Source organism: Spea bombifrons, chromosome 6, assembly GCF_027358695.1.
Source record: "Spea bombifrons isolate aSpeBom1 chromosome 6, aSpeBom1.2.pri, whole genome shotgun sequence".
Taxonomy (NCBI): Eukaryota; Metazoa; Chordata; class Amphibia; order Anura; family Pelobatidae; genus Spea; species Spea bombifrons.
This window is the reverse complement of record NC_071092.1, coordinates 4,152,411-4,180,387: the sequence shown is the minus strand read 5'-3', so window position 1 is coordinate 4,180,387 and position 27,977 is coordinate 4,152,411. Positions and strand designations below refer to the sequence as shown.

At 41.2% G+C, this 27,977-nt stretch overlaps 4 protein-coding genes across 9 annotated transcripts in view; 3 read left to right on the top strand and 1 right to left on the bottom strand.

The window, feature by feature from the left end:
- Positions 1-2,941, top strand: part of FRMD4B (FERM domain containing 4B) — a 70,273-nt gene extending 67,332 nt beyond the window's left edge. For 2 of the 4 annotated variants that reach the window (XM_053470130.1, XM_053470133.1), the window contains exons 21-23: positions 318-1,093; positions 1,855-1,978; positions 2,422-2,941. In XM_053470130.1, the coding sequence (XP_053326105.1) occupies positions 318-1,093; positions 1,855-1,978; positions 2,422-2,548 (1,027 nt within the window). In that variant the 3' untranslated portion in view covers positions 2,549-2,941. The remainder of the gene's footprint in view (positions 1-317; positions 1,094-1,854; positions 1,979-2,421) is intronic. The other 2 variants (XM_053470131.1, XM_053470132.1) reach the window with 2 other exon arrangements.
- A 4,755-nt stretch (positions 2,942-7,696) lies between these two features.
- Positions 7,697-11,736, top strand: LMOD3 (leiomodin 3). 2 transcript variants are annotated; one of them, XM_053470144.1, is made up of 4 exons: positions 7,697-8,109; positions 9,190-9,378; positions 9,415-10,803; positions 11,244-11,736. In XM_053470144.1, exons 1-4 carry the CDS (start codon positions 7,819-7,821, stop codon positions 11,268-11,270), a joined length of 1,896 nt encoding a protein of 631 aa, XP_053326119.1. In that variant the 5' UTR covers positions 7,697-7,818; the 3' UTR covers positions 11,271-11,736. The 2 variants fall into 2 exon arrangements, with proteins under 2 accessions (XP_053326119.1, XP_053326118.1); XM_053470143.1 differs by having other exon boundaries at positions 9,190-10,803.
- A 1,237-nt stretch (positions 11,737-12,973) lies between these two features.
- ARL6IP5 (ADP ribosylation factor like GTPase 6 interacting protein 5) lies at positions 12,974-17,923 on the bottom strand. The gene is made up of 3 exons (XM_053470165.1): positions 17,705-17,923; positions 15,229-15,446; positions 12,974-14,775 (listed from the first exon to the last, which is right to left on the bottom strand). Exons 1-3 carry the CDS (start codon positions 17,878-17,880, stop codon positions 14,603-14,605), a joined length of 567 nt encoding a protein of 188 aa, XP_053326140.1. The 5' UTR covers positions 17,881-17,923; the 3' UTR covers positions 12,974-14,602.
- Positions 17,924-19,079: 1,156 nt separating this feature from the next.
- UBA3 (ubiquitin like modifier activating enzyme 3) lies at positions 19,080-27,683 on the top strand. 2 transcript variants are annotated; one of them, XM_053469744.1, is made up of 18 exons: positions 19,080-19,135; positions 19,290-19,328; positions 21,230-21,350; positions 21,827-21,907; positions 22,398-22,480; positions 22,835-22,915; positions 23,051-23,094; positions 23,199-23,263; positions 23,893-24,048; positions 24,182-24,284; positions 24,830-24,943; positions 25,090-25,143; positions 25,415-25,451; positions 25,526-25,607; positions 26,078-26,178; positions 26,461-26,524; positions 26,984-27,038; positions 27,125-27,683. In XM_053469744.1, the coding sequence occupies exons 1-18, from the start codon at positions 19,116-19,118 to the stop codon at positions 27,211-27,213; spliced, it is 1,389 nt and encodes a 462-aa protein (XP_053325719.1). In that variant the 5' UTR covers positions 19,080-19,115; the 3' UTR covers positions 27,214-27,683. The 2 variants fall into 2 exon arrangements, with proteins under 2 accessions (XP_053325719.1, XP_053325720.1); XM_053469745.1 differs by lacking the exon at positions 19,290-19,328 and having other exon boundaries at positions 19,096-19,135.
- Positions 27,684-27,977: the final 294 nt, after the last annotated feature.

Here is a 27,977-nt window from a genome sequence, read left to right as displayed (position 1 = left end):
AATAGAAGCAGCTCGAATTCCGATTTGTTTCACACATATAGTGCACTTTAACTCTTTGAGTGCTGGGGATACATAAGCAATGCACGGACCGAGGAGTTGAATGGGGCTATGGCCAATGTTATATATTTTTTCTTCTTATCTGAAAGCGGGTGGCTCATAATAACGCCGTATTACCTTTATGGCTTTAAGCATATGGGTTTGGATAACTACTGTCCATACCCAGTTCCAGGCACGATGATTTCAGAGCTTTTTTTGAGCGTTTCCAACATTTTTTATATATTTTATTTTTAACAACAGATTCATTTTTGTCCCCTCAGGAACGAAGGCATGTCTCAGTACACCATGCCGCGCAGGGGCAGTCTGGAGTCTCACACGCCGCTCCTGCCGGACGCGGTCGATGGGAAGCCAACGTTCTCCATGTCGAAGAGCCACAGAAGCAACAGTACCGAGATCCTCGATGACGGCTCGTCTTACACCAGCCAGTCCAGCTCTGAATACCACAGCACCCCCCCAAAACAAAATCCCTGCTACACCACCCAGACTCTGGACAACCGCTCCAGGAGACGGCACAAGAAGCAGAATTTCTCGGCAGCTAATTCCGGCAGCATGCCAAACCTGGCCAACAAAGACGCCCGGAATAGCGTCTACCAAATGACTCAGAACCACCCGTCTTCTTCCAGCTATTACATCACGGCGTATTCTGGCTACCCGGATGGTGACCCGTATTACAACGGAGCTTACATTTACGAGAATGATACTGAAGGACAATACAGCGTCAACCCGTGTTATCGTTCGGTGGCGAGCTACGGCTATGACAATTACCGGGACGCAAGGTATGACGGGGACCGGTTTGTGCCTCACAACCCCTATGCCACTTTGCGGCTTCCAAGGAAAAAACCCGCAAAGACCACCGAACAGATCACCAAAAACATTAATAAGGCCATTGTGGCGGAACACCTGCGGGGGTGGTATCAGAGAGCTGCGTGCCAGAAAGATATGGTTGAATTGGATCGGGGGTCCCAGAGAACCTTGTGCTACGCGTCTATGCAAGTGCCATCGCCTCCCAGCTCCAGGGCTCCATCCTGCTCCTCAGGTACGACTCCCGTCCGCCTTCTAGATTTGATTCTTTGATGTTTAGCCGGTGTCTTCCCTAATATATATTCAATATATTTTAAGCATTTTAGTATCCAAATGTTTCCAACAGTCATCAACGTGGCTGAGCTCAGAACCTTTTGCATCCATCCTGGAATGCTTTTTGGATTTCATCGACGTCCTCAGGACGTGTGTTGAATTTGGCTCTCTCGTTAATATCTCACATGCCTCATCTATATATTATATAGATTGTTGGTCTCGGCAGGGTTGCTAATCCTCTTCTAAACTGAGGATACTGCTTTACTCCTCCATGGTGATTCTTCATGTACATAATGCGGTTTAATATTCCGGTGTAGATGAAGCCATTGCCACCTATGGATTGTTAAACAAGTAATGATCCAGATGGGGAACGGAACCATGAAAAGTCTGAATAATGCCACCGCTGATCTCCTTTCTAGACATAATTACACAACATCGGTCAAAATCCTATTAAAACGATGGCATTCTCCCAAACGTTTCCCACCTCCAAAAAAGTACAGGGTTCCAATTATATCTAAAAGCCAGAATTTAGAATATTAGGAATTTAATGGCAGAGGAGGTCTTCTTGGACCATCTAATCTGTTAATTATTCAACCTGCTGAAAGATCTCAAAGCTTGACTTCAATGATGTTACATTAAAAGTCCAGGAAAAAAGCAAAACATTTGGATTAGCCATCATGGAAACCAAAAAATAATCGATTATTATTATTTATTTTTTTACAGTGTCTTCCACGAGTACCCGGAGAGTCCAAAACAGCTCGTTAGGGTATCCAGACTATAGCATGGTGCCTCACGCAGCATACACGGGGTACTCCACGGCTTACAGCACCACGACATTACCCAGCCGGTGAGTCAGGATTGCTGCGTAACCGGCTCTGCCGCCATGTCTGCATTCAGAACCCCTGGGATGGGAACAATGTTACTTTTTGGTGCTTTGACCTCAATTACATTCTTTTGTTCCTTCTCATTTTTCTCGGACTGGCGAGCAGAAGCCATGGGAAGGAAATAAAATATTTCCTTTTGTGCTTAAAACAGTTAACTAAGACAGGGCTGAAATATAATGTTATAAATTACCATTTTTGTTAACCTTTTGAGGGTTAGTTTCTCATTAAATAACTAATGTAAAGCCACGCAGGAGTGATAAGGCCCAAAACAACCATTTTGCCTTGACGTTAGAACCTCTCAGACGCCAAAGTTCTTAATTTCGGTCTTTTTATCCTTAGTTACGTTTTAGACTATTCCAAAATTATAATTATTGTAAATATTTTCTTTTTTTTTTTTTAACCCTAGAAGTTTTTTGACTTATCCTTCCCAGCTGGACGACTCCTCGGACATCACCCCGCTAAACGATGACCTTCCTCCGACCGACCAGGAGCTGCTGTGGCACGAAGACGCCAAACCAGGGACATTAGTTTGATTTTTGGTCGTTCTGTTTGTGACAAAGTCGTTTGGAGCACTCACCTCACGTGCCTTGAGCATGTCCCACCAGGCCATACCTAGTCAACTGGACACCATACCGGCACAACAAGCCCACCCTAACAGGATAACGTTAAGCTGAAGACTTTGGCAAGGCACAATCTTTTTTCTTTCTCTCCAGCAGAGAATAGCACTTGATTTTTGTAATTCTAGTTAGCAAGCACTTTTTACCGGAAGGAGGAACTTCAAACTGTGAAGGTTGGACCGTCGCTCTAGAGTTGGTTCTCCAGAAAGGTCGTGTTGACCCTTTTTTGACGGACCGGTGGGTTACGTTCAACGGTTGCATGAAGAAAGCACAGGGTTGGAGGCTGTTGAAGGAATTTATAAATGAAAATATATCACCAAATGGAAATACAGAAATTACAGCCACTACTGGAATACTTCAAATGAAGGATTTTAAAGTGCGAGTGAATGAACGGAAGATGTCTTTTTAATTTATGGCCCGTTTAATTTTTTTTTTTTTTTTTTTTTTTATGAACTATGGCATGGTCCTGAAATATGCTTTTAAAAAAATAAGGAAAAAAAAAAGAAAGAAATGTGTAAATATTTGAAATGTACATATGTGATCTTGGTTACTTTTTAATTCATTATACTCCAAACTTTATATGATGCCTCCATTATTCCTCCCCCGCTTATATGGAATTTCCATGGTACAGCTGTGTGTTTTATACGTGATCACTAAACATTTTTTATATGGAATGGCTGTAATCTGCTGGTCAGGTATTACGATATTCTTTACTACTTCTTTTCAACAGAACAATTTTGCAGAATCAGTATTTGGAGGGTACGTGCGGATTATTGTTTTTTTTTTTTTAATTTCTCATTTCTGTAGCAAAAAAATGACAATAATTGGAAAAAGATCTATGCATGTGACACTTTCACTATGAATCCAATACAGGCTGTGTCCCAATGAGAATTTTTTACGTAGAATGTTCTTTTTTGGAAGTCCAGATTTAACTCGCTGTATGCCAGAGACGTGATCAATGCAGAAAAACCTTTTTTTACTATTATTATTATTTTTTTTTTTTAAAAGGGATATTTTGAAAGAATATTCTTTAAAAATATAATTTTTAAAGAATAATTGTTAAAAAAAAAAAATATTTCACCTAAACTGGGCAATCAGGATTTATTCTTGTCTATAGAGATATTAAGCTTTCTTCTTGTCGACATCATTATGAACCAGAATTAGGATTGTCCAATCTGTTTTTTATGTCACTTGGGGTAATATTATCTCGATACAATGTAAAAAATACATTCTAATCCCTGTGCGGGGTTTCTGAAAGCCTCTCCCAGGTATGTTCTCCGTTCTAGGTGGTTTACTCCTCTGTTTCAAGGTACTTTCCAGTACCGGATAATCCTGTCCCTATCCTGCTTAGCTTTTATTTTTTTTTCTGATGATTTTTTTTTTTTTTTTAAATAGAAGTTTTCAAGCCTTTCAAACTTTGTAAAGTTCATCAGAGGTCAGAACTTCTCATTAGGAGGGTTGAAAAGCAAAGCAGACTCCGACACACACTCACTTCTTGCAAGATTTGACACGCCTGGGCTGGGGACTATATGAATTTCTGACTCAGAGAACCTTTAACCCTTTGGAGGATGCATTGGCATGGCAAGTCCTCATTCTTGCACGCATAAAGGCCACAAATACCCCACGTCTTTCAAAAGAGATTCCTAGATTTAAAATAAGTTCTTTCTGGCATACAGGAGACCGACCCGTTGTTTTTTTTTTTTTCTTTCTCTCTCTCTCTTGTAAATAGGGAAAATCAAGCTGGTCCTTAGTCATTTGTAATTATGGGATTTAGTGAAAAAAAAGTCTGATGAAAAGCAAAGAAACAAATATATAATAATTTATTTCTTTTAGATGATTATTTCTGTAAGGAATTCCTTTTTTTTTTTACTTTTTTTTCTGTTTTCTGAGGACATTGTTTGTATGGGTCCAATAAAAAGGAATTGTATAAAAAAATGATTTTGTTTGTGTTTATAGTAAACAGAGAACCCAGAAAGTAAACATTTGGAATGCTAGAGATAGATACTTTGTATCTGCTGCGGGGGGGGGTTGTCTTGTGGACTAATACTGCCACCTGGTGTCAGAAAACGGTACTGACCTATGCGCAACTGAAGCATGCGCAAATAATGTCTTATGATATAAGTAATACGATTGTTAAGCTTAACCTCTTAATGGGTGACGTAACAATGTTGAGTGATTGGGTTTTGTATATATGTGTTTTATATATAAACACTTGTACAGGTAAAAGGAGCATCTTGCCCGCAGAACTGACCATCAAGCTGTGTATCACCCAACAGAACAGCACAGACCTAAAATCAGAGGATTTAATCTGCAGAATAATTTGTGGTATGCAATAAGGATACCTATCAGCTGATATTTAGCATAATAATAATTATTAATAATATAAAGCTATAAAACATGGGGTGATTTGTAACAATTAAGGGTTACACTGTGTTTGTTTCATTCCAATGTCTATGTGCAACTCAAACAGTCAATCATTAGGGGTGCACAGCCCTGATACTTAAAGGGTTAACCAGTTCATTGCTAGATCTCGGAATAAAACTAGCTGTTACCCTCTGTTCACACCGTATGAGGAACAGTAACCGGATCTTGTATTAGCAGAGATACAATGTTTATGGAGGCACGTTTCGAGAAGTAATATCTGTGTTGGGAACATTTTTGGGAATCTTCATCGGGAACGGCAGTGATCAGGTTTTACTGGGAAAGGTGGTACAAGGAGACCAAGCGTCTTGGTACACACAGTCTGTTAAACATAGAAAGTTAAATCGCGGTGAATGAAAGTATATTAAACCGCGGTGACAGCGAGGGATTACGATGTATCCAAGCAGGCAGCGATGGCTTCAAGGGTCATCCAGCTACCGAGCAGCTAGTAAAGCATCTTTATGCAGTACAAGGGTTTTTAGCTTTTTCTGGGGGTAAATGGGCAGATTCTTAGGGTTTTTCCACAGATTCAGGGTAAATGGGCAGATTCTCAGGGTTTTCCCCCAGTTTCGGGGAGAATAGGCAGATTCTTAGGGCCACACAGTCTGGTGCAGACTCCTTCATATTCTATGCTGATTTAATGATATCTGAACACATTGGAGCTTTTTTTTATTGCTATACCACATCTGGAATCCCTGCTTGAATACAGGTGAATTCATTCAGAATACGTTTACCTCCTGACAAGTCGTGGTTTTCATAAGAATCGTTAATAGAACCTTGAGAGTCACGACGGAACGTAATCTTTGCTATGGGCTAATAAAGGGTTAATATTACATCCAAAACTAAGAATTGACATGGCTTACAAACGGCAGATTGTGTTAAAATTGTCCATTTCTTTAAAGCTATTTTGAAATAACCTGAATTATTAATGGAATTTTCTTTTGGGCAATCATGAATATTTGAGAATATTCGGGTGACCGTTGCCTGCATGACATCATACGTGGGCCCATTCTCACTAAGAAAATGAATAGATTGGGCTTCACATATGTAATGCAGTCCCGATAACTGGGATGTCTTCGGGGGGCAACGAGAACCGTATATAAGCCTGGCTGTTGGGACGGTCCCATAATATTTATAGTCTCCGTAGGGGGTTTTGATAGAAATAAGTAAGTAATAAGCGGATTTCTTGCTCCCATCTAAATGTATCATTTGTCTGGGTTTTTATTTTTGCACAAATATTTTTGCACACAGGATCCTTTTCAGGTTCTTAGCGGTGACATTTTTCACAAATGTCACAGGCCGTTCCCAGAAGCGCAGACCGGGGTCATGATATCTTCTTCGCGTATTGACCAAGCCCCTTTAAAGTTCACGCTTCTGAATTATCATAAACGACATGAGATTCATAATCCTCTTTGAATCCTCCGGGCGGTCTGTACCTTTAAACGCGCCTGTCTCCGATATCAGGGTAAATCCTAAGGGAGCTGGCGTCGTGTTTTCTTAACAGGTGTGGGATCCTTTTATTTATAATCCTATCTCGTTGCCAAGACCCTGCCAGAGGCTATCCAGCTTTTAACACTCACATAAAAGAATTTTGCTGAACCAAAAAGAAGGTATCCAGATGTTTCTCCGATGAAAAGGAAGATTCTGTTATAAATTGTTAGTTTGTAACCGTTTGAGGGTACGGGTTGCGTAAGACCCCCATAGCGTTAGTAAACTAAGTTGGGGTTCTCAAGTTTAGCGTAGTCCCCTTTGGGATGTCCGTCTGCTGGAAACATCTACTCTCATAACCGTTACCGGCGTAAACATTACCCCAAATATCTGTACACAGTTTAAGTGTACTGGCAAGATACAGAATGCACTTTATCCATGGACATAGCAACATAACATTGCAGATCGCCTGAAGGGTAACTTCCCGACCAGAGATCTAACTCATCATATGTGCTCTAGAGATCCATCTAGAAAAACAATAAATCAACTTATGAGTAGAGTCAGTCTTAGAACGAAGGCTACGCCAAGGAATGAAGCACCTACTTGCCTATAATACCCATAGAAAGCAGGGCTAGCTGTGACCAGATGGGGCGGGAGGCCACTAGGTCTTCTCCTATGTAAGGGAGCATCTAGAAAGGGGCACCAAAGACATGGCTCATCAAATGTTCTTCAAACCCTAGGGTCACCTTCATAGAAGAATTCATCAGAACAATCTAGGTGCTTAGGGCTCTTTGACTACACATGGCCACTTGCCAGCGCAATGCGAGCTCTGGTTTTTCATAGCGCCCCCCTTTCTTAAAACCGCTTGACCGCTAAAAGTGGGGAAAATTAGTTAAGATCTTTTTTAAAAAATTCAATGTAAAAGTTTTTGGGATAATAAACTCTGCTATCGCTGAAAAGAAAACCGGTGGACATCTGATCTAGACTGAGGTCAACTGGAGACAGAGGACCCTTGACGTCTCATGAAGTTACAGGTGCGAATTGGGTGAACTCTCTGGAAAACGAAGACCAAATATATTACATAATGGGCTGGGGGAGGCAGCTGCACTCAAATGTCAAAAGCGTTTGCACAGCTGACACCAGTTGCTGAAAACAGAACATGGCAGCTCCACCATAAATTCTCTAGCCAGTCCCACACGGCTTAATTTAGATCTCGCATCACATGAAGTTCCAGTGACTTCCAGACTCGTTCCTTTTGGTTCATTATACGCTTTGTTAACTTGTATCCATTAGCGTCCTATTCATTTCTTCTGCGGCAACATCCTGACACCGCAACGATGTCCCAACAAAGCCAAGATTCGGATATCGACGAGTTGTTTGAGGATATTGACGAAGATGCAATTTTAGCAAATTTGTCTCCGGAAGAACTTAGGGAACTCCAGACCGAAATGGATGTTCTGGCGCCAGATCCAAAAGTACCAGTCGGGATGATACAGAAGGACCAGACTGAAAAACCACCAACGGGGCAGTTTGATCATAGGTCCCTTATTGGTTATTTGCACTGGGAGAAGGAATCTTCAAGAATGTTGGAAGAAGAAAGGGTTCCGGTGACACTTCTACCATCAGAGGTAAGTAGAAGGTCTAAAAATCCTTTACGCGTAATAAAAATAGTAAGTAGATTGTAAGCTTATGAGCCAGGCCCTCTTTAGCTAATGTAGCTAAATGTAGCTGTTTGTCTTAGTCTCTTAGGTCTAGTTTTGTCAGACCGTTTGACTGTATGGACTACGGGAATTATAGATAAATACAATTAAAAACAAATAATACATAAAATCTAATAATAATAATGAACATGATAATTACTTAATTTTAATCATGTTTGAATAACATATTTATTCAGCAAGAATCGCCATCAGCAAGGTCTTCAGCTAGCGATAAAATACAATAAAATGCCTCTTAGGCATGGTGTGGTGGGACGTAGCCTCACGGAGGATTATGGGAACTGTAGTTGAACAGTTGTAGTTGTAGTAGATAGTATTAATGAAATTCAGAGGCATACTAATCACTATAATGGCTACATGGGGGCATAATTATTTTTGGAACATATGAGGTCATTATCATACGTCTGATGGAAGACATGCTTTCACAATAATCTGTTTGTCCTATGCAACTTGCTCCGTGGAGTATGGCTCCACCACGTGGTCTAATTATCCAACTCTAGGCAGAATTTTGTTTGCTTTCCTTTTGTCACACTGTTTTCAGACAATACATATAGACTTCACGTGAACCTTTAACATAGTGGTCGCAGAGAATACGCATGCCAACAAGCCCATGGCTCACTAACCATTCCTGTCTGCCATACCCTGCTGCTGCATGTATCCTGCAGGTTGCTGAATGTAAATCACTTGCTGGTCGCCGACTAGGGCTGTTTTAATCCACAGTCTGGCCACAAATTCACATATTATGGATACCAAAAACTATTTTCTTACATCTGTTCCCTATAACGACTTCGAATCCCAGTGTAGGAACTTGTAATGTGACGTTTTTCTTTATTAAGTAAAAGTCATCTAAAAAGCATTCTGTTTCAGACTCTTTGTCAAGTTTGTATCTTTAAGTTTTCTAAACTTCAGTATCTGGCTCCAAAATTATGATTTTTAGGTATATAGAGGCATGCTCTCATTAATTTTATTGATGTGATTTGTCGCTTCTAGAGACATTTAGCAATGGCCAAGGCAGAAGAAACAGTAAGTCAAAAGGACAATGATGTAGTGAAAGAAGATTCATCCAAAACAGTAGAAGCCAACAACGAGGAAATTGAAGAAAATAAGGTTCTGGAAGAAAATAAGGTTCTGGAAGAAAACACGGTCCTGGAAGAAAATAAGGTTCTGGAAGAAAACACGGTCCTGGAAGAAAATACGGTCCTGGAAGAAAATAAGGTTCTGGAAGAAGATAAGGTTCTCGAAGAAACACCCGAAATTGTGACAGAAGCTAACGAAGAAGTTCCAGAAAACATCTGTAAATCTGTCTTGGAATCAGACTCCACAAGCAATACTGAAAGTGTAGAGCAAAACCATGAAAGTCCATCAACTTTGACACAAGATGAAGTGATATCCACAGCAGATGAAAAAGAGTCAGACCCCGAACCTGACAAGAACTGTGTTGGGAAAGCTGAGAATGCGTTCGATCCTCCTGACCTAAGTGCCATTAAAAAGCAGATCGAGAAAGTGTCCAAACTCAACATCCCGAAGAAGTTGGCCGTCGATGCTAGCTTTATTAAGATGAGCGCAAGGCCTTCAGGCAATCAAACCAATTTAGACAGGACACTTCAAAATATCCGGGAGAACAATCCAGATATAAAAGAGGTCAACCTGAATAATATTGAGAACATACCAAGAGAAATGTTGGTTGACTTTGTAAACGCCTTGAAGAAAAACAAGCACGTGAAAACCTTTAGCATGGCAAACGTTGGAGCGGATGAAAACGTGGCTTTTGCGATTGCCAATATGTTACGTGAGAATAGAAGCATCACAACGTTGAATATCGAGTCCAACTTTATCTCTGGCAAAGGGATTATAGCCATTATTAGATGTCTGCAGTTTAATGAGTACTTAACCGAGCTACGATTCCATAATCAGAGACACATGCTTGGTCACCATGCGGAGATGGAGATTTCAAGACTCTTGAAGGCCAACAACACTTTGTTGAAGATGGGTTATCATTTTGAACTTCCAGGTCCCAGGATGGTTGTTACCAACTTGCTCACTAGAAATTTAGACAAACAAAGGCAGAAGAGGAAAGAAGAACAAAAGCAACAACAGATACAAGATCAAGAGAAGATCATATCTCTGCTTGAGAATGGATATGATTTAGGAATCCCACCAGAACTTTGGGAGATGTTGCGTGGACCTCTCGCAATGGAAAGAATGCAGCCAATTCCAGAAGAACCAACGCCTTCCATATCCAAAACTCCAAAAACTAGGCAAAATAAAGTGAAGCCCACACAAGTCCAAGAAAATCAATGCAACTCACAGCCACCATCTTTCCAAGAAGTGAAACTTAAAAAGTTGCAAACAAAATCCACTGCCCAAAAGTTAAGGGAGCAAGAAGAAAAGACTAGCCTCAGAGACATGATACAACTCAAGAGGGCGAGACCCAAGACGAGCACGTCAGAAAATTCACAGCTGTCAGAGAAAACCAATCTCAAAGATGTTATAAAGACCCTAAAACCTGTGCCCAGGAATCGGCCACCTCCTCTGGTCAATCTAACGCCCAGAGATGAACTTCTAAAGGATATCCGTCACAGTAACGTGGCCTACCTAAAAGCGGTAAGAGTTCAGTTTTAAGACTAATACATTGATATATTTCTAATTTTTCTATTTTTTTCAATGCCTGGTAACATTTTGATAGAAAATATAATTCCATAGCTTTGCATGCCACACTTTAGGCAGTAGCCTTGCTGATTCTCCTCTATCATATATATATATTTCCCAAATATTGGCACAGAGGTCATGGCACAAGTTAAAGGATAAAGGTCAATGTGTGGACCAAACGTATAATCGCCCACCTTTTCCATCCCATAAACCAGAAGTTTTTATACATATTGGATACCAGTCTTGCTCTTCTCCCAGAACATTCCTCGTTGGTGCTTACGGTGCTTGATATAGTCAACGTAAGAGATCCAGGTTCTAGATCATTGTCTAGAACCGTTTAGAACTGTTGGGGGACCCACTCATTCACCTACTTAAAAACCTTTTTATTTTTCCAGGTACCGTTACCCAAAGAGTTGGAGTAAGAGGAAAACGTAAAAACACAATGTTCTGGAACATAGACTTATGGCTTTTAAGTAACTTCTACAAAGAATCGAGGAATTGTAGAGACAACTGTATGGGATCAACACGGCGCGTAAAGGCAGATGGCGCGGCACATCCATGGACGTGATATTTACCGGGTTTACATAATTCCTTCATGAATTAAATACCATTAGGTGAAAGCTGATTGGCTCTTACAGCCTTAGGGGACATGAAAATAATTAATTACATTGGTTTTGTCCATTCACCCCCAAATTGATGTAACAACACTGAGACTCAAGGGAAGGCCATACCTGGGACAACATCTAGCATTTAGTATCACAAGAGTACTAGCTAAGGGTAGAGTTGTATAACAATATGGCTACATTGGTGGATTTCTGGAATGACATTTAATATGCTAAATATATTTTATTACATAAAAAAATAAAATAAAGACAGCTTTGACAAACACTTTATCTCTAGGCTTAAGTAGGGTTTCAGGGGCAAAAGTCTCAATCAGACAAAAGTCTCCTGATAATGAGGACACCTGGTCACTCAACCTGTTGGTACCTGTCGCCTCTCACCCCTTTGGATACAGCTGCACCAACTGTCTATGGAGAGAGAATACAGATATCTCTCCTATATACCCCCAACATTTCAGGTGGGACAAAGACGGGACCGGGGCAGGACCACCCGCCTACCTTACCTGTCTGGCCACCTTGAGGAGCACTCCTTCAGCGGGTTGGGCAGCGGCCACGTGCCGCTGTGATATTTTTACAGCTTTTTTGATTTTTGACAGAGGATGTCCTGAACCGGCCCGTGATCCCCACTGTCCCAAAGCTATGAAGGACAATGCCCAAAACTTGGGGACTGTACTAGAAGGTTGGGTGGTACGCTGCCATTAGTGCCACTGGAAATTTGTGCCAACGTTATACATCGAGGCCTATTAAAAAGGCATTTCTGTGTGTCACTTGATTGATATATTTTAATGTAAGATATATGGAAATAAATATATTTTAATTCTACATTCTCAAGAATAATCACGATGAGGTCACGGAGCAAGTTAAATGCTGCCTATAGTCATAGAGTAAAACAAAACAGAGCGCGGCTTTGAACCATTGGGTTCATGGATTTTGGAGTCATCGTGATAGGAAACATATCACGGCATTTACTGCTCTTTAAAACCCAAAACTTATCTTGATTTGAGGCAAATGCTTTCCTTTAAAGGAATGTTTGGAACGTTTCATATACCATCTGCACAGACTCTTAACACGTTGAAGGGGAGGTGGAACGTTCCAGATAACTTCACAGATATTCCGTAGTCATAATTAAACAAAACCTGAAGCCAGTGTGTCAACGTGACATCATCGCTGTGAAAAATCGGCTGATATATTGATTCCTAGGCCTGCGGCCCCTGGGCTGCTTTGCTAGGCACCGGTCACCTGATCTCATAGAGCACGAGTAAGGACCTTTGGATAGCTGGTTTATCGTCGAATAATAACATTCCTTTCTAGAAATCCAGGAAGCTACGTTTTGCTGTTGTATTTTTAGATTGTATGTTCCTCTGTTCCAGAACCTCCATATTCAGCATGCTTTTTATAAAAACAAGCATTATGGCCGGTCACAAATCTGATTTTTTTTTCATTGCAAAGTACTTCCCACGCCTTTATTCCCACCCAAAAACAGATGAACACACAGTAAACCGCCATTTATCTTTTTGTTTTCTCTTTTTTATTATTTATTAAATCCAAAGCCAGAAACGGAGGATTCCGTTGGTCGATACACACTTTTAGCCATGCAAAAAAACAAAAAAGAAAAATATCTGCTCCTGATCACAGCGCTTTCTGTCCTTGTAGCTAGCGGCTGATATCTGAGATTTATCAACCTGATAAAAGCAACTTGTTTTGGAATGAAACAACAAGTCTCCCAACATAAAATGCAGGGGGAATCGATATCTAATTAAAGGAGGTAACGAGGTATAAAGAGCAGGCGGCCCCTGGCTTTCTAAAAGAGGTCCAGGCGATGCCACGCTAGATCGTCCTTCATACGTCTGGTGTTAGAAGACGGTCAACACGGACTATCCATATTATGGATTAACAACATGTGCAGGTAGTTATGTTACGGATTATAAAGAAGCATGCCAGTAACCATTAAAGCATTTACACCCCCCCTTAAATAATATTCATATTGCATACAAGTTTCAAGTTGCTTTAATGACACAAGCTCAGTTATACACGACTAATTACCTTTAAACTATCTTAGCATTATTTTAGTATTTCTAGCAAAGTGATCGGATTCGCCGCTGCATAGCCAAAAATAAGCAAATAGCAGATAAGCAGAGTTTGCAATGTGTCGTCACTTAAAAGGTTAATGACCCCCCACACCAGGTAGACAGATCCTACGAGAAGCAGACGTAGTATTTTGAGCGGATCGCTGTGTTTCAAGCGATCGGTGACGTCAAACGAGACTAAAGGAATATTCCTATTCAAACTCAAAATTCCTACTTTTCAAAATATGCAATTACTCGTGGCAGGCGGAATTTCCGGAACCACGCGAAGATTTCTTATAACCAACCTGAGAATGGAAGGCGACCTATTTCATGATGCAAGCTCATCTAGCACTAAAATCATTTTACAGATAATGTAACAGATTATCCAAGTCGCGGAGATTTTGCTTATGTTTATAGTGCAAATACGCAGAAATAAAGAAATTTGCAAATTAAGTGCTGAAACAGATTATTTTTTTAAAAAAAAGCAACAAGAAGGAATCGGGTGATAAAGTGAGGAATCCAGCAGGACTCCCCCTGAATGATAAAGCATGCAGCAGCGGGTGGGTAAACGCCAGTCTCTTCGATGTGGGAGCGCTTATATAGGTTTAGGTATCAACGCCACCAGATCGATGGCTAGGAAGGAAGAGTAGATATAAATACTTATAAATTAAACACTGACGATATGGAGAATGGACCAAAAACAGTCAAATACTAACCCCAGAAGCACACAGATCTTCCCCCCCGATAAAGAAAGTGCAACCAAACTGGAAACGGCAGAAACGTTCCATTATAAATGGCTAATACTTCATTTACACATTGATGGGTAAAGGGGTGCTAACTCTACGTCTCCCAATCCCACGTAGTAACCTATAAACATATCGGGTCACCAACGTGGACCCAACTCATTTCTGCAGTCCCATTAATGACAGCACTATTATACGAGGTCACCCAATTATTAGGGAGAAGGGCAGAAGAAGGCTGCCTGGTCACACAACTGGAACATAATTAAAAACGTTCCTCAACTGGTAAGGAGCAGAGAGGAGCCAAGACAAACCCTACATGTGGCCCCTACTCCTTTACTTTGTTAATGAGGTCAGCGATCTTAGAAATGCCTTCTTCGTGTTGTTCGAGAGCATCGAGGACGATCCCCATCGGGGTCTTTTTCAAGCCAATTTCCTCCATCTTGTTTTCCACCTTGTTCTTCACGTTGCGAAGCCTCAGGGAGGCGTGGAGGAACATCACTGGGGGGGGGGGAGAAAATGTCAAAAAATTCCAGTTACTTGCACTTTCATTCCCATCACTCCCGTGTTTCAACGACCCTTTATCACTCCCATCACTCCTGTGTTCCAATGGCCCTTTATCACTCCCATCACTCCTGTGCTCCAATGGCCCTTTATCAATCCTGTGTTCCAATGGCCCTTTATCACTCCCATCACTCCTGTGTTCCAATGGCCTTTTATCACTCCCATCACTCCTGTGTCCCAATGGCACGTTGTGTTATCTGATCCAAGTTTAAGTTTAAAAGGCTAATTGATGATCAGAAAACGCTTTTGCAAATTATGTTACAGCCAGAAATGTCCTTGTTTTCCATGAAAACAGCTCAGTGACCCCAAACTTTTGAATGGCGGTGTATTATGTAACGGAAAGCTGCTGCATGAGTAATACGTAATATTTTATGAAACATTGTTACTTACACAACAATGGAAATGTGATCCCAAACATGAAGACCATCACGCCTCCGAACAGGGAGATGACAAAATAGCTGGCGAGCATGATGGACAGCACAAACATGGTAGGGTAGCGCTTCTTGAACCTACGGATGATGTCCTTATTGTGCGATGACCACACAAAGCCCAAGAAAACCAGGACCACCACCGTCCCACCAAGTACCATGCTTAGGGGGCTCAGAAACCTGGAGGAAGAAAAAAAACAAAGTTTAAAGGAGCTGTTCTACTTGTATATAACTTAAAACTCAATGAAAAAATATTAGAACCGTATTTTGCTTCATTCCTTATTCCCGCAGCGTCATGTGACACAATAGCAGGCACCGATAGGTTGTTGCCAGGAATTTGTTTTTATGGAATTGAACATTTAAGGAAAAAAAAAAGACACCGGGGGGAGGGGGGAACTTATATTTAATGAGAAAATGAGATTCCTTTGTGTTCTGCCTTTCTCCCATTACTGTATGTACCGCGAGGATAAATATCTTGCATATAAGAGAGTCCATGACATCATTTGTTCACAGCTTCCCCTCCCCCGAGTGTTCCATCATAGAAAACACATTTCTGTTCGTTCTGCAGACCATCTGTGTATCTGGCGGGGCTGCAATATCTGTGAAAAACCCTAAAAGTCACCCAAATTTGGATCTCGTTAAAACATCACAGCAACGTAACCGTTAGGGTCTCGTTTGCTGAAGGGGGACGTATCACTATTTGGCCCCCAGCACTCTCCTCCTCAATCAAACCACCTATCGCTCCTCGTTTCCAGTTTTGCCTACCACCTGCTCTGGTCGGTCAGACTTCCCTTCCATTGCGACACGAGGAACACGCCGAGCAGCACAGCCGAGGTGCGACTCAATAAGCCGAAGGTCTATATTTAGACCACCGAGTCCTCTCTCTGCCCTGGAAAAAGCGAATCATTTTCAGGAACCGCAAGAGGAAAACGCTAACAGATGCGGACGCTCGGACTCCACGCCCTGCTTCTACATCGCCCAAAAAAAACCCGAGATCACACAAACCTCACCTAACACGTACACAACGCAGAACGAGTCCGAGATCCAATGCATTCAGGGTGTGTTTTAAAACACTGTTACAGAACTATATATAATATTCATAGGATTCCCCAGAATGTATGTATTTATTTATTTTGGGGGGGGGGCAGCGGGGGTCTACTTGAAGTTCTTTATTATTATTTCATTCTTTAATCATTTGCATCACTTTTGCTCGGAATCGCCTCGGAGTTCCTGCTGAGTGCGGCTTCCAAAAAAAAGAAAAAAAAAAAAATGGAAAATTGAAAGGTTTGGTGGAATTTTGGTGGAATAACAGAGGAATCGGGGAAACTCCAGCTTCCGGGTCTTTGGCCCAATTCCACATTCTAGCTTTTATGTTTTAAGACTCATTTTAACCCTTACAGCTCCTCGGAAGCTTCCCTTTTTAATTTCTTTTTATTACGTGTCACAACGCTTTTTTTTTTGTTTTCTTTTCCGAGAATTATCCCTCCAAGCAGATTAACGAAATCCTGAACCCACTTAAAGGTTTGCAAATGAATTCTTAAGACTCCGTGTCGGCGGCTTAAAGGCGCAGATTCCCAGCAGCCTCAGCATTCTTTAAAAACGGAAAAAAAAAAAATTATTACCGAAGTAGAAGCTGCCGCTCTGGAGCTGAAACTACCCACTCTTCTCAGCGGTCCCATTCTCGCCACTGATTGGCTGCTTCGAGGAAGAAATGTGCTCCCATTGAGAGCTCGTTAGACCCCCTGCGATGTTCACCGAGCCAGCGCTGGGGCTGACAATGTATTTATTTTAAGATCTGTGTGTTCCCGTCTACATGAACAGAACCACACAATGACATCATATGTCGCTGTACCGGATAAGATGATGTCATAATCTATATCAATGTACAATAACGAGCCGGAGAACACGGATAAAAAAAAAATTACAGCATTGCCGACGGCGAACGGCTCCCCACGACTGCTGCAGCCCCCACCGCAGATACCGTGCGGGCTATTTTAGTCCGGAGGAAGAGTATTCAAGGATCTCATCCGATGATGTCACTGAATGTCACTAAAAGGAACTTTAGCATCACTCTCATAACACTAAGCCGGTCTAAATGCAACACTGGAGTGGCAGCAAGAGGTGGGGGGGGGGGGTCACAGAATCTCATGGGAGGTCTGACACCCATCATGCCGAGCAAGTCTTAAGATAAAGGCAGCCCATGATAAAGCGGGCGAGCTGGTGTGGTTTACGACTCCCATCATGCTCTGCCAGTCTAATGGCAGCTCATGGGTTAAGCTGCTATGCTGTACTACTCACATAACCCTCAGCCAGCCAACAGCGACCCGTGACAAAGAGCCAAGCTGCTGTGCAGCACCACTCCCATCACACCCAGTCCACCGGCGCTGTGGGATTTGCTAGGCTCAGCAGCTAGGCCTGGGCCCCAAGGCCCCACTCACCCCACAAGGCTGATGACACCCGCCGCCAGCACCAGGTAGTTGGTCTGGTAGTAGAGCAGGTTGTTGACCACCCGGTTGTTCCATTTGGAGACGTCCTTGAAGTCCGGGCGGGCGAAGCGATCTAAAGCAGGGAAGAAATCTTCCCAGGAGCGGAGAGGAGCCACCCGCACATCCATGTTACCGCAGCTGCTGAGCTGGAGGGCAGAGCGCGCATGTGCCAGTCACCACACGCAAAGCAGCACTGCGCATGAGCAGAGCCGCGACAACCACTAGAGGGCAACAAACTCCAATCACCATCAACTATATTATTAGTGACCTAGGCAGCCATCTTGTGGTTGGCGGATTGTACTGTCATTTCCAATTATTCAATTCCAACCAGAGCTTTAGGGTCTTTATTATAGTTGCAGTGTCCCAAAAGTCTGAGGGTTCCAGGTCATGATTTCTGGCCAAATTCTTGCTGCTTTTACTTTAGCTGGAGGGTCAGCAGCACCAACCAGAGACTTGGATCAGTCATTTGAAAGCAGTCACCTATGAATGTTCCGGCCACAGGATAGTCTATTTCAAGTTCAGCCAAGTGGGATGTTCCAGAATGGCTGGCATTGTGCCCGACCTTAAAAGGCCAGTCTGGCCATTCTATTAAGGCTGTTACTCCTGTTTCATCATCTCGTTCAATGGCCAGAATTTCTGGGTCTTTAGTCCGGACCAGAACGTCACCCGAAAGACTCAATCAGACCAGGAATTCTGTATATCTGTGCCGGAAAGTGTGTAGTCCCACGAGGACTGGAGTATAGAAGACCCAGATTCAAGGACCGCAATCCCTGGCGCCTTTTCTTGAGACATGTTAATAGCGATCCATAATACAAGAATGTAGCTACAGCTGGGAGCTCTTTAATGTGTCGTCTGGAGGTTACAGCTTTTCCATGGGTTAATCTGGAGCGAATACGGTGGTAAAATTAGTCATATTAGGCTCCATATCTGTAAAAATATTATTATTTTTAATGCGCTAAGGGTAAATAACTCCTGTACACAAAAAGGATCCAGTCACAGTGTAAATGAAGCCTGTGTGACACTAAACCTCCTAGTGGCAATAAATAGAACTGCAATTAACAATAGAACATGCAGTGGCTCAAAATCAGGGCATCCCAAGGGGTCCAATGCCCCCCTACCCCTCTACCTTGCCAGTCTTCCTCTGCTGTGGGCATTGGCCAAATTGATTACATACCATCAATATGAGTAAACCTGCTGATAAGGACTTTGCATGGCAGTGACCTTGTCCATGTTAATAGCAATAAAGTTGCAACAGAAAAAAAAATCCAAAACAACTCTTTGGTTGGCATCTTCCTCATGTCGTCTGCGCTGGCCCCGCCCACCGGATCGCAGTGCTTTGTGGGAAGAGCTAGGCTGGAGAAATATGGCGGATGCAGTAGAGCCGTGAGTATCTGCTGTGGCTGCGCATAGGGGGTCTGGTTTTAATATTTATATTTTTCTGTTACCCCCCTTCTTCCCTTCTTTTCTTCTCCTCTCTGTCACAGGCCAGGAGGGTGGCATTTAAAACCCTTCTTTTATTCTCTCTCTCTCTTTTTAGGGAGAAGAAAAGAAGGCGGATAGAAGAGCTGACTGACAAGTTAGTGCTGGTTCAGGGGTTAGGACATGGAGAGATTTAAAGCAGGAAATAAAAAAAAAAAAAAAAAATCTGCCCCCCCATACAATGGAAAGCAACCCTTTAACCCCTGATACCCCATAGGGATCAGATCAATTCAGTCTGCCTTGAAATGTGCAACCCCCCTTTAGGGCCAGAATGAGCCCCCCTTGTGCCACCGTCTATCAATACGATCAATAAAGTGCAATAAAAATAATTCAATAATTTCCTATTTTAGCACATTTTATTGTATAAAGAAGTTGCTTATTCTAATAAATTAAAATACAAATACGTATTATGCTCAGATACGCAAAAATTATCCCCCAAAAATGAATGAGCTGCCAAGGCTAAGCGCCGCTCCAATGTATATATATAAATAAATCTTTTGGGTGTAATAATGCACTCCTGTGAATCCTTCATGTTGACTGGCTTCTGTGTTTTCATACAATTTTTTTTTTTACCCACTTAAACTTCCCTTACCCCTTGTTAGTTTACATGAGTCTGCAATTTCCTATATTCATTAATATTTCGTTTTTACGGGAGAAAATGTCCCAGAGCGATTGGCAGATGATCTACTGTCAGATAGATGAAGAATCTTATGTGTTCAGAATTTGACATTTTCTGTATTCTTTAAGAGTAATAAAGTATCTTTTTATCCTCTAGAGAGACTCATGCAAACGCAAACTATGTGTCAATGAGTGATTTCATACAATATCATATATGCCACCTGTTGTGTTATTGCTGTATATATCTCTTGGATATGTCACTTACCTGGCTGTGACTGCCCCAAATTGGTAACCCCTTAGGATCCAGCTCTTTGCACCCGACTTGCCCTTAATAAATATGCCCCATTGCTTTAAAGCTATATATTGATGCCTGCTATGTAGAGACATCACCCAGGCTCATGGACTGGTAAAACATTATGAAATCAGGTGTCGGGGTGGGGGGGGTTGTAGACAGATATGTAACATTTATCTTAATTTAACTACATTGCTGTTATGTATGAAGGGTTGTTCTGGTTCATAGTAGTAAGGCCACCATAGTATTAAAAACCTTAGGAGCTAAAAAGGAGGGACGGCGCCTATAATAATACTGCTGGTGTAACCATCTGAGTGTTTCATATACTCGACTGTTCAAAAGTTTGGGGTCATTCAGCTGTTTTTATGAAAACTAAAAAAAAATTCTGGCTGCAACATAATTGGAAATGGGCTTCTAACGATCAATTATCTTTTTAAACTTAAACTTGGATCAGATAACACAACGTGCCATTGGAACACAGGAGTGATGGGAGTGATAAAGGGCCTTTGGAACACGGGAGTGATGGGAGTGATAAAGGGCAATTGGAACACGGGAGTGATAAAGGGCCTATGAGGAGATTCCATTAAAAATCAGCTGTTTCCAGCTAAAAATAGTAATTTACAACATTAACCCCGTCTGTGCTGGATTTCTGATCCATTTGATGTTATTTTAACAGACAAAATCTGCGTTTCTTTCAAAAACAAGGACATTTCCAAGAGACCCCAAACTTTTGAATGGAATTGTAGGTCTTGATGAACCCCTTTCCAGACTCCAATAATTATTGGCTCCTTAATTGGTCTTCCTGGCTTCTAAATTCTGTAAACATCGAAACTGTCTTCCCCATCTTGGTGGCACCTTAAAAGTGGCCTTATCTCCATAGCAACCAGCAGACTGGTCCAGTCTTGTTGGTTGCTGTGACGACAAGATCATTTTAGGTTTTTTTTTTTATTATACATAAGAGCCCATCAAAGTATTAGTGAATTGGCATGATTTTCTGTACTGTTGAACAGTATCAATGGCTTGCGCATGTTACATCAACCTGTATAAAAGACTGTTTGTGTCAGCCTAATGTACTTTGTTCTATGCAGAATGGCGGTTGATGGTGGGTGTGGGGACAATGCAGACTGGGAAGGTCGCTGGAACCATGTAAAGAAGTTCCTCGAGCGATCAGGACCTTTCACACACCCCGAGTTCGAACCAAGCAATGAAGTGAGAAATACTAAGTTTATATTCAATTATTTGTAGCTTTTACAACAAAATCGATGACTAAAAGTGAAAAATTCCAATGAATGTCCCTCATTGGGGTTCCTGCCCACCGGTTAAGAAAAAGGCGAGCTGTTGGTTGCCCGTTTCTTTTTAATACATGAAAAAAATAAGCAAAAATTAGAATACAAGATATTTAGAGTCAATGTCAGAAGCGTTCAAATAACAATCAAACGTAATAAGCGCACATAAGATCCGTTCGGGTCGGCTAGCTCCCTGGGTGGTCTACCTGCCGTAAGACCTCCAACCTTACCTGGTCCTTGGAGTTAGTATTCCTCGGCCACAGTCACCATGTCTGTGGGGCACGGCAGCTCGATTACTTGCGAGGTCTCCTCAAACAAATACATATTTTGGGCCTGGCTATGATTGTTCCGAGTTGTTACTGTAATATATACTAACTCACTTGTTTTGTTTTTTTACAGTCCCTGCAATTTCTTTTAGAGACGTGTAAAATTTTGGTTGTCGGAGCCGGCGGTTTAGGATGCGAACTTCTGAAAAATCTGGTAATTTATTTTTTGAATGACAATTAAAAAATAATAAATAAGTTGTTTTGAAATTATTTTTTATACAGAGGAAAATAAAACAGCTCAGTGACTTCTTGGTCACCCTACGGAGGGTTTTATGGTACATTTTTCCCCTTTTTCTTGTAACTGATGGCAGCCATTTTTAATGATACTAAACCTCAGTAGAGGTAGATTTGGGGCCACACAAAGGCATTTTGGGGAATAAATCCATTAATAAAGCAGTTTGGAAGGCGTTATATAATTAAATGTGGTCGTTATTAGATATTAAAGTTCTATGTTACAGTGGATCTTTTCCAGGGCCGTAGGGGCAGCCGTTATAGACGTACTATTGGCCTCCAATCGCTCCATTATTAGGTCAATAAATCCTTTTGTTAATGGGCACATCCCCCGTGTATTTAAAGTGCTGAATCTTATCCGCTTCTTCCGGTGTCTGTGGGTCTGATGTCGATGTTAATGTGTTTTTCTACAGGCGCTCTCTGGCTTTCGACAAATCCACGTGATTGATATGGACACCATAGATGTTTCTAATTTAAATAGACAGTTCCTTTTCCGGTAAGTAACACGGATCACGCTGCTTTCCCAATGTGACGCGTTAGCAGAAAAATAAATGATCTAATGCACGCATTTAAATAAAATTGGTAGCAAATGATTGGCTCAGAAGGTGGATATTAAGGTTAAGCTTGCGTCTTGTAACACCCTTTACAAGCTGTTTTTGGGGTGTTGTAGGGTGTCTGCGAGGGTTAAAATGAATTATTATTTTTGGGTTTATCTCCCATCAGACATTTACATTCCTAATCAAATCTTGAGGTTTTTTTTTCCCATTTTACTTGTTTGTGTTTACCTAAAACCAGATGTATTAAATATTTATGTGTAAATAACCTAAAGCTATTGTTTGATACATTTTAGGCCCAAAGATGTAGGAAGACCAAAAGCAGAAGTAGCCGCTGAGTTTATAAACAACAGAATACCCGACTGCTGCGTCTCTCCGTATCCTTTTCTGAGAGCCGTAGCTTTAGATCTAGCTTTTGATCTAAATTACTAAGTATTTGTGGCAAATCGCGTTGTTATCGGCCCTTCTCGCAGTTTGGGGTTTTTGTTTTCCTTTACCATTTAAATCTGAAGACACTTCAAAAAGATTCAAGACTACGATGAAACTTTCTACCGAGGTAGTATTTGCAGATTTATGTATGATGGCAAATTAAGAGTATTAATTCACACAAAATTCTACGCGGAATTTAATGAATTACTTTTTTTTTTATTATTTTATCAGAGTTTCATATTATCGTGTGCGGTTTGGACTCCATTATTGCCAGACGGTGGTTGAATGGAATGCTGGTAATTCTTTATCATACTAATTGCTGCTATTAGTAATATGATCCTATCTTATTTTTGATCTGTTATTGTATATGGAAAAGGCAAAAAAAACGCTTAGTAAATCCTGGACACAAAAACGTAACTTTGGGCTTCATCCACTGTATCTAGGATAATGATTTTGCATATATATAGAATTATTTTCAACTAAAAAGTTAATTAGATACTTATTGTCTTCAGCACATATACATTAATAGTAAGGAAGGGGCATGTGGCTGTAGTTTGGGGGCATTGCACCCTTTTTTATGAAGAGCAATTACTGGGCACCATTCTATATGTGTAGTAATCACCATGGAAACCAAGAGAAGGTTTCTCCTGATTGCGCTACGTATGGGACTTTGCCTAAAATTGCCCTTTCTACATAATTCCTATTTTTCATGCAGAGAACCGTGTTTAAGGTTGCTTTTTTTTGTAGGGTGAGGTCCATTCATCCATTATGATAGAAATAGATGAGCTCTCGTGGCCTTGGCTGAGGTGGGGAGAAAGCGTTGAGTTGGGTTACACCGATTGAAAAACAAAAAGGACAAATGATAGGGAATTCTAATAAATTAGTTATGTCCAATGTGACAGTCTGCTTTTAAAATATCTTCTAGATGTCTCTTCTAAACTATGAAGATGGCGTTCTGCAGCAAAGCACCGTCATTCCTCTCATTGACGGCGGCACGGAGGGCTTTAAAGGAAACGCTCGTGTTATCTTACCCGGAATGACGGCTTGTGTGGAATGCACCCTCGAATTATACCCACCGCAGGTGAGCGAAGCCTTGTACCCCTCTGCTTCCTCAATTTCCAAGACACGTACCCACAACGAGAGGTGACACTAGTCCCACTTATGCATGGATGATGCCATCATTCTAATTATTAATTCATCATTTTTTTCCACAGATCAACTTTCCCATGTGCACAATTGCATCAATGCCCAGGTTACCAGAGCACTGTATCGAGTATGTTCGAATATTACAGTGGCCCAAAGAACAGCCCTTTGGAGGTATCACTGCATTGATTCTTTATCTTTGACTATCTGGCTGTAACATAATTACAAAAGGGTTTTCTAACCATCAATTAGCCTTTTAAACTTGAATGTGGAACAGCGAACACAACGTGCCATTGGAACACAGGAGTGATGGGAGTGATAAAGGGCCATTGGAACACAGGAGTGATGGGAGTGATAAAGGGCCATTGGAACACAGGAGTGATGGGCGGAAGACAGGAGTGATGAGAGTGATAAAGGGCCTCTGTGCGCCCATCAGCAGTTTCCAGCTACAATAGTCATTTACAACATTAACCCCGTCTGCGCTGGATTTCTGATCCATTTCATGTTATTTTAACGGAAAAAATTTGATTTTCTTTCAAATGAATTTCCTAGGCTTGTGCTCTCCACGTACAGGAAGTAAGCACAGAATTGTGTGTCACTTCCTCTCAACGGCTTCTTAAGATGCGAATTAGGAATGTGTTGAGCATCAGTTTGTAGGTCGTCCACCCCCTCAATGACGGAGAGGCTCCTCCATTCATGTTACTTTTCTTTTCCTGCAGAGGGTGTGCAGTTGGATGGAGACGACCCTGAACACATCCAGTGGATTTACAAGAACTCCCTAGAGCGAGCGTCGCAGTTCCACATCGGCGGAGTGACGTACAGACTTACGCAGGGTAATGGCGGCCAGCTGGAAATGTGAAATAAAAAAAATTATAAAAATCAATTTATATTGAACGATGATAACTTGATGTTGTGTATGATATTTATTTGTATTCCTTCTAAAATCAATATATTTTTATTATTATTATAATCTCTGCAGGTGTGGTTAAAAGGATAATCCCAGCTGTGGCCTCAACCAATGCAGTCATTGCAGGTAAAACCAACAACCAATAGTAAGGTCTACGGCACATTTAAAAAAAACAAACAGCCTAAAGATATATTGGGAACCATTAAATATATAGGTAGGGTTTTTATAAATGATGTATTTGTATTGGTCTGGAAGATTATCATATGTGGCACATTTTTTAAGAAAGCCGCACACATTGTAAGGCTGAAGACAAATCCAATAATAAGTTTTACTTCTATAATTACACACATTCACCACATGGCCACTAATTTATTTCCGCCATTTTTTTTCTCTGCAGCTGCCTGCGCCACTGAAGTATTTAAAATAGCCACGAGGTAATTAAATCTAATCATATAATTATGCGTATCTAGCTTTATGCTGATATTCATAGCTTTTTCCTTTTTTGTAGTGCATACATTCCTTTAAACAATTACCTGGTGTTTAATGATGTCGATGGCTTATACACTTACACCTTCGAAGCAGAAAGAAAGGTTTGTACTGAGAATTGTTATTAATAAATAAGACTTTTATCCCCTAATAACAAAAAAGGGCAGTTATAGAAAAATGTAAAGGTGCAGGCTCCTTTGCTAATGCCTTCCATTTTTAATGCGACCAAACAAGTCCATAGCCAAAAATGTTGTAGCTATGTTTCCCAACGCGATACATAGTTAAGATAAAATCAATTAGCCTTTTTAAACTTAAACTTGGATCAGCGACCACAACGTGCCATTGGAACACAGGAGTGATGGGAGTGATAAAGGGCCATTGGAACACAGGAGTGATGGGAGTGATAAAGGGACATTGGAACGCAGGAGTGATGGGAGCGATAAAAGGCCATTGGAACGCAGGAGTGATGGGAGCGATAAAGGACCTATGAAGATATTCCATATTCCATCTGTGATGTACGATTATCTGTACACAGTTGAAATATTAAGCCTGTTCTCATCTGATTTGTCATTAGGATAACTGTCCTGCTTGTAGCCAGCTTCCTCAGAACATAGAGTTCCCGGCCTCGGCTAAACTTCAGGAGGTTTTGGATTATTTAATAAATAATAACTCACTGTAAGTATATTTGGGGATTCTGAGTCATATCTGTATTCTTGGTCATGTCTTTTTATTTTATAGTAGTAGGGATGTGTTCGGTAAGAGCTGTCGGAACCATGAGATACAAGCTTCTTTCGATGGGTCATCTAAGTGAGATACAGAATTGGGAGGAAAATGCAGCAATTTGGTCAAGTGGTTTTCTTCGTGATAAATTGAAGTAAAATCTGTGAGGGAATGTGGAATTCTTAGAGAATTCCATGTTAAGCTTATGGTCATAATTGCTTTTATTTCTTCGTACAGACAAATGAAATCTCCTGCCATCACTGCAACAATGGATGGGAAGAATAAGACACTTTATTTACAGGTAAGCTAAAAAAAAATAGCCATATTGTTACCAAACTGGAGTCACCATGCACAGTTTCTACATCCTATAATATTTTAGTTTATTGTCCCAGACACCCCCTGTAAAGAAGTCTGCGAGTAGCCCTGAAGGCTCTGCTGGTAGCCCTGAAGGCTCTGCTGGTAGCCCTGAAGGCTCTTTAAGTTCTGAAATATGCATTCTTCCAAAACAAAAATCACATGCTTGGCAGAAAAGCATTCCCATTGAATTCAGCAGCAGCACTTTCCACACATGCCCAGGAGACCAGGCGTAGAATTTTGACAATTTCCAATTTGGGAAACATACACATTTACTCAAACTCATGGAAAATCTCTGGATATGTTGTCACTGCGTTCACAGCTTGATTATCATCACAATGTGGACAGATATTTGTATTTTCAACCACGAGATTAGCAAAGAAGAATTTGTTTCTTTGTTTTTCAGACAGTGGCATCGATTGAAGAACGGACAAGACCCAATCTTTGCAAAACCTTAAAAGGTACATTTTATATCGTTGGCCGTTTCCAAGTGAAATTGTAAGCAATTCTTTTGGCATTGATTTTCTTTTTTCTACCCCCCCCCCAGAGCTTGGTCTTGTTGATGGACAAGAGCTTGCAGTCGCTGACATTACGACACCGCAGACAGTTCTGTTCAAACTCCACTTCACCACCTAAATACAGTGACCCGCGTGTCACCTTTTAGACGTAAATTTACTTAAAAGCATTAAAAAAAATGCTTGTCAAATCCCGGACACGGATGGAGGAGCACTGAGGATAAAACGGGACCCAACTGCTAGGGTCAAAAGAAAACGAATATATATGAATGCCCAGGTGACTTGGCCTAGAGTAATGCACTTCTTAGTATTCAGCACTCAAAGGGTTGTTCCTATTTATAAAGGTAAAATACCTTTTTTTTTTTTTTTTAATGCAAAAAAAACAAATCATACCGACTGAGTTAAAACCTACTTTTACAAAGACCCGGGATGTAAATCTTCCGAGTTGTTAAAGCCGCCGTATCCTGTACGAAGCCACGTTGTGTTTCTTTTATGGAATTTATTTCATGCGACAAACAATACGGGAAGATTATTGTTTTGTCAGAGTTGTAAACGTTGTAATTAGACTTAATAAAACCCTCTGTACCATAATTAAGAGTTTTGTGTGTCTTATGTTACCTCTTCTTAGTTTTCCTTACATTTACGGGTGGGCTGGCCCAGGGGGGCCCGAATCTGACCGGCTTTTTAGACCGGCTCGAGGAGGCAGGAATGCAGCAGGGATACGTAATGTAACGTTACGTGACCCTGCTGTGGAAGCGAGGTTGCTCGTTCAGTGTGCCAGAGGCCAGAGAGAAAGCTGGCCGTGATATAAGGGGGAGAAGTAGCGAGTGAGTTTGAGTGTAAGGGAGGGAGTGTGCATGTAAGATTGCGTGAGCATGGATGTGT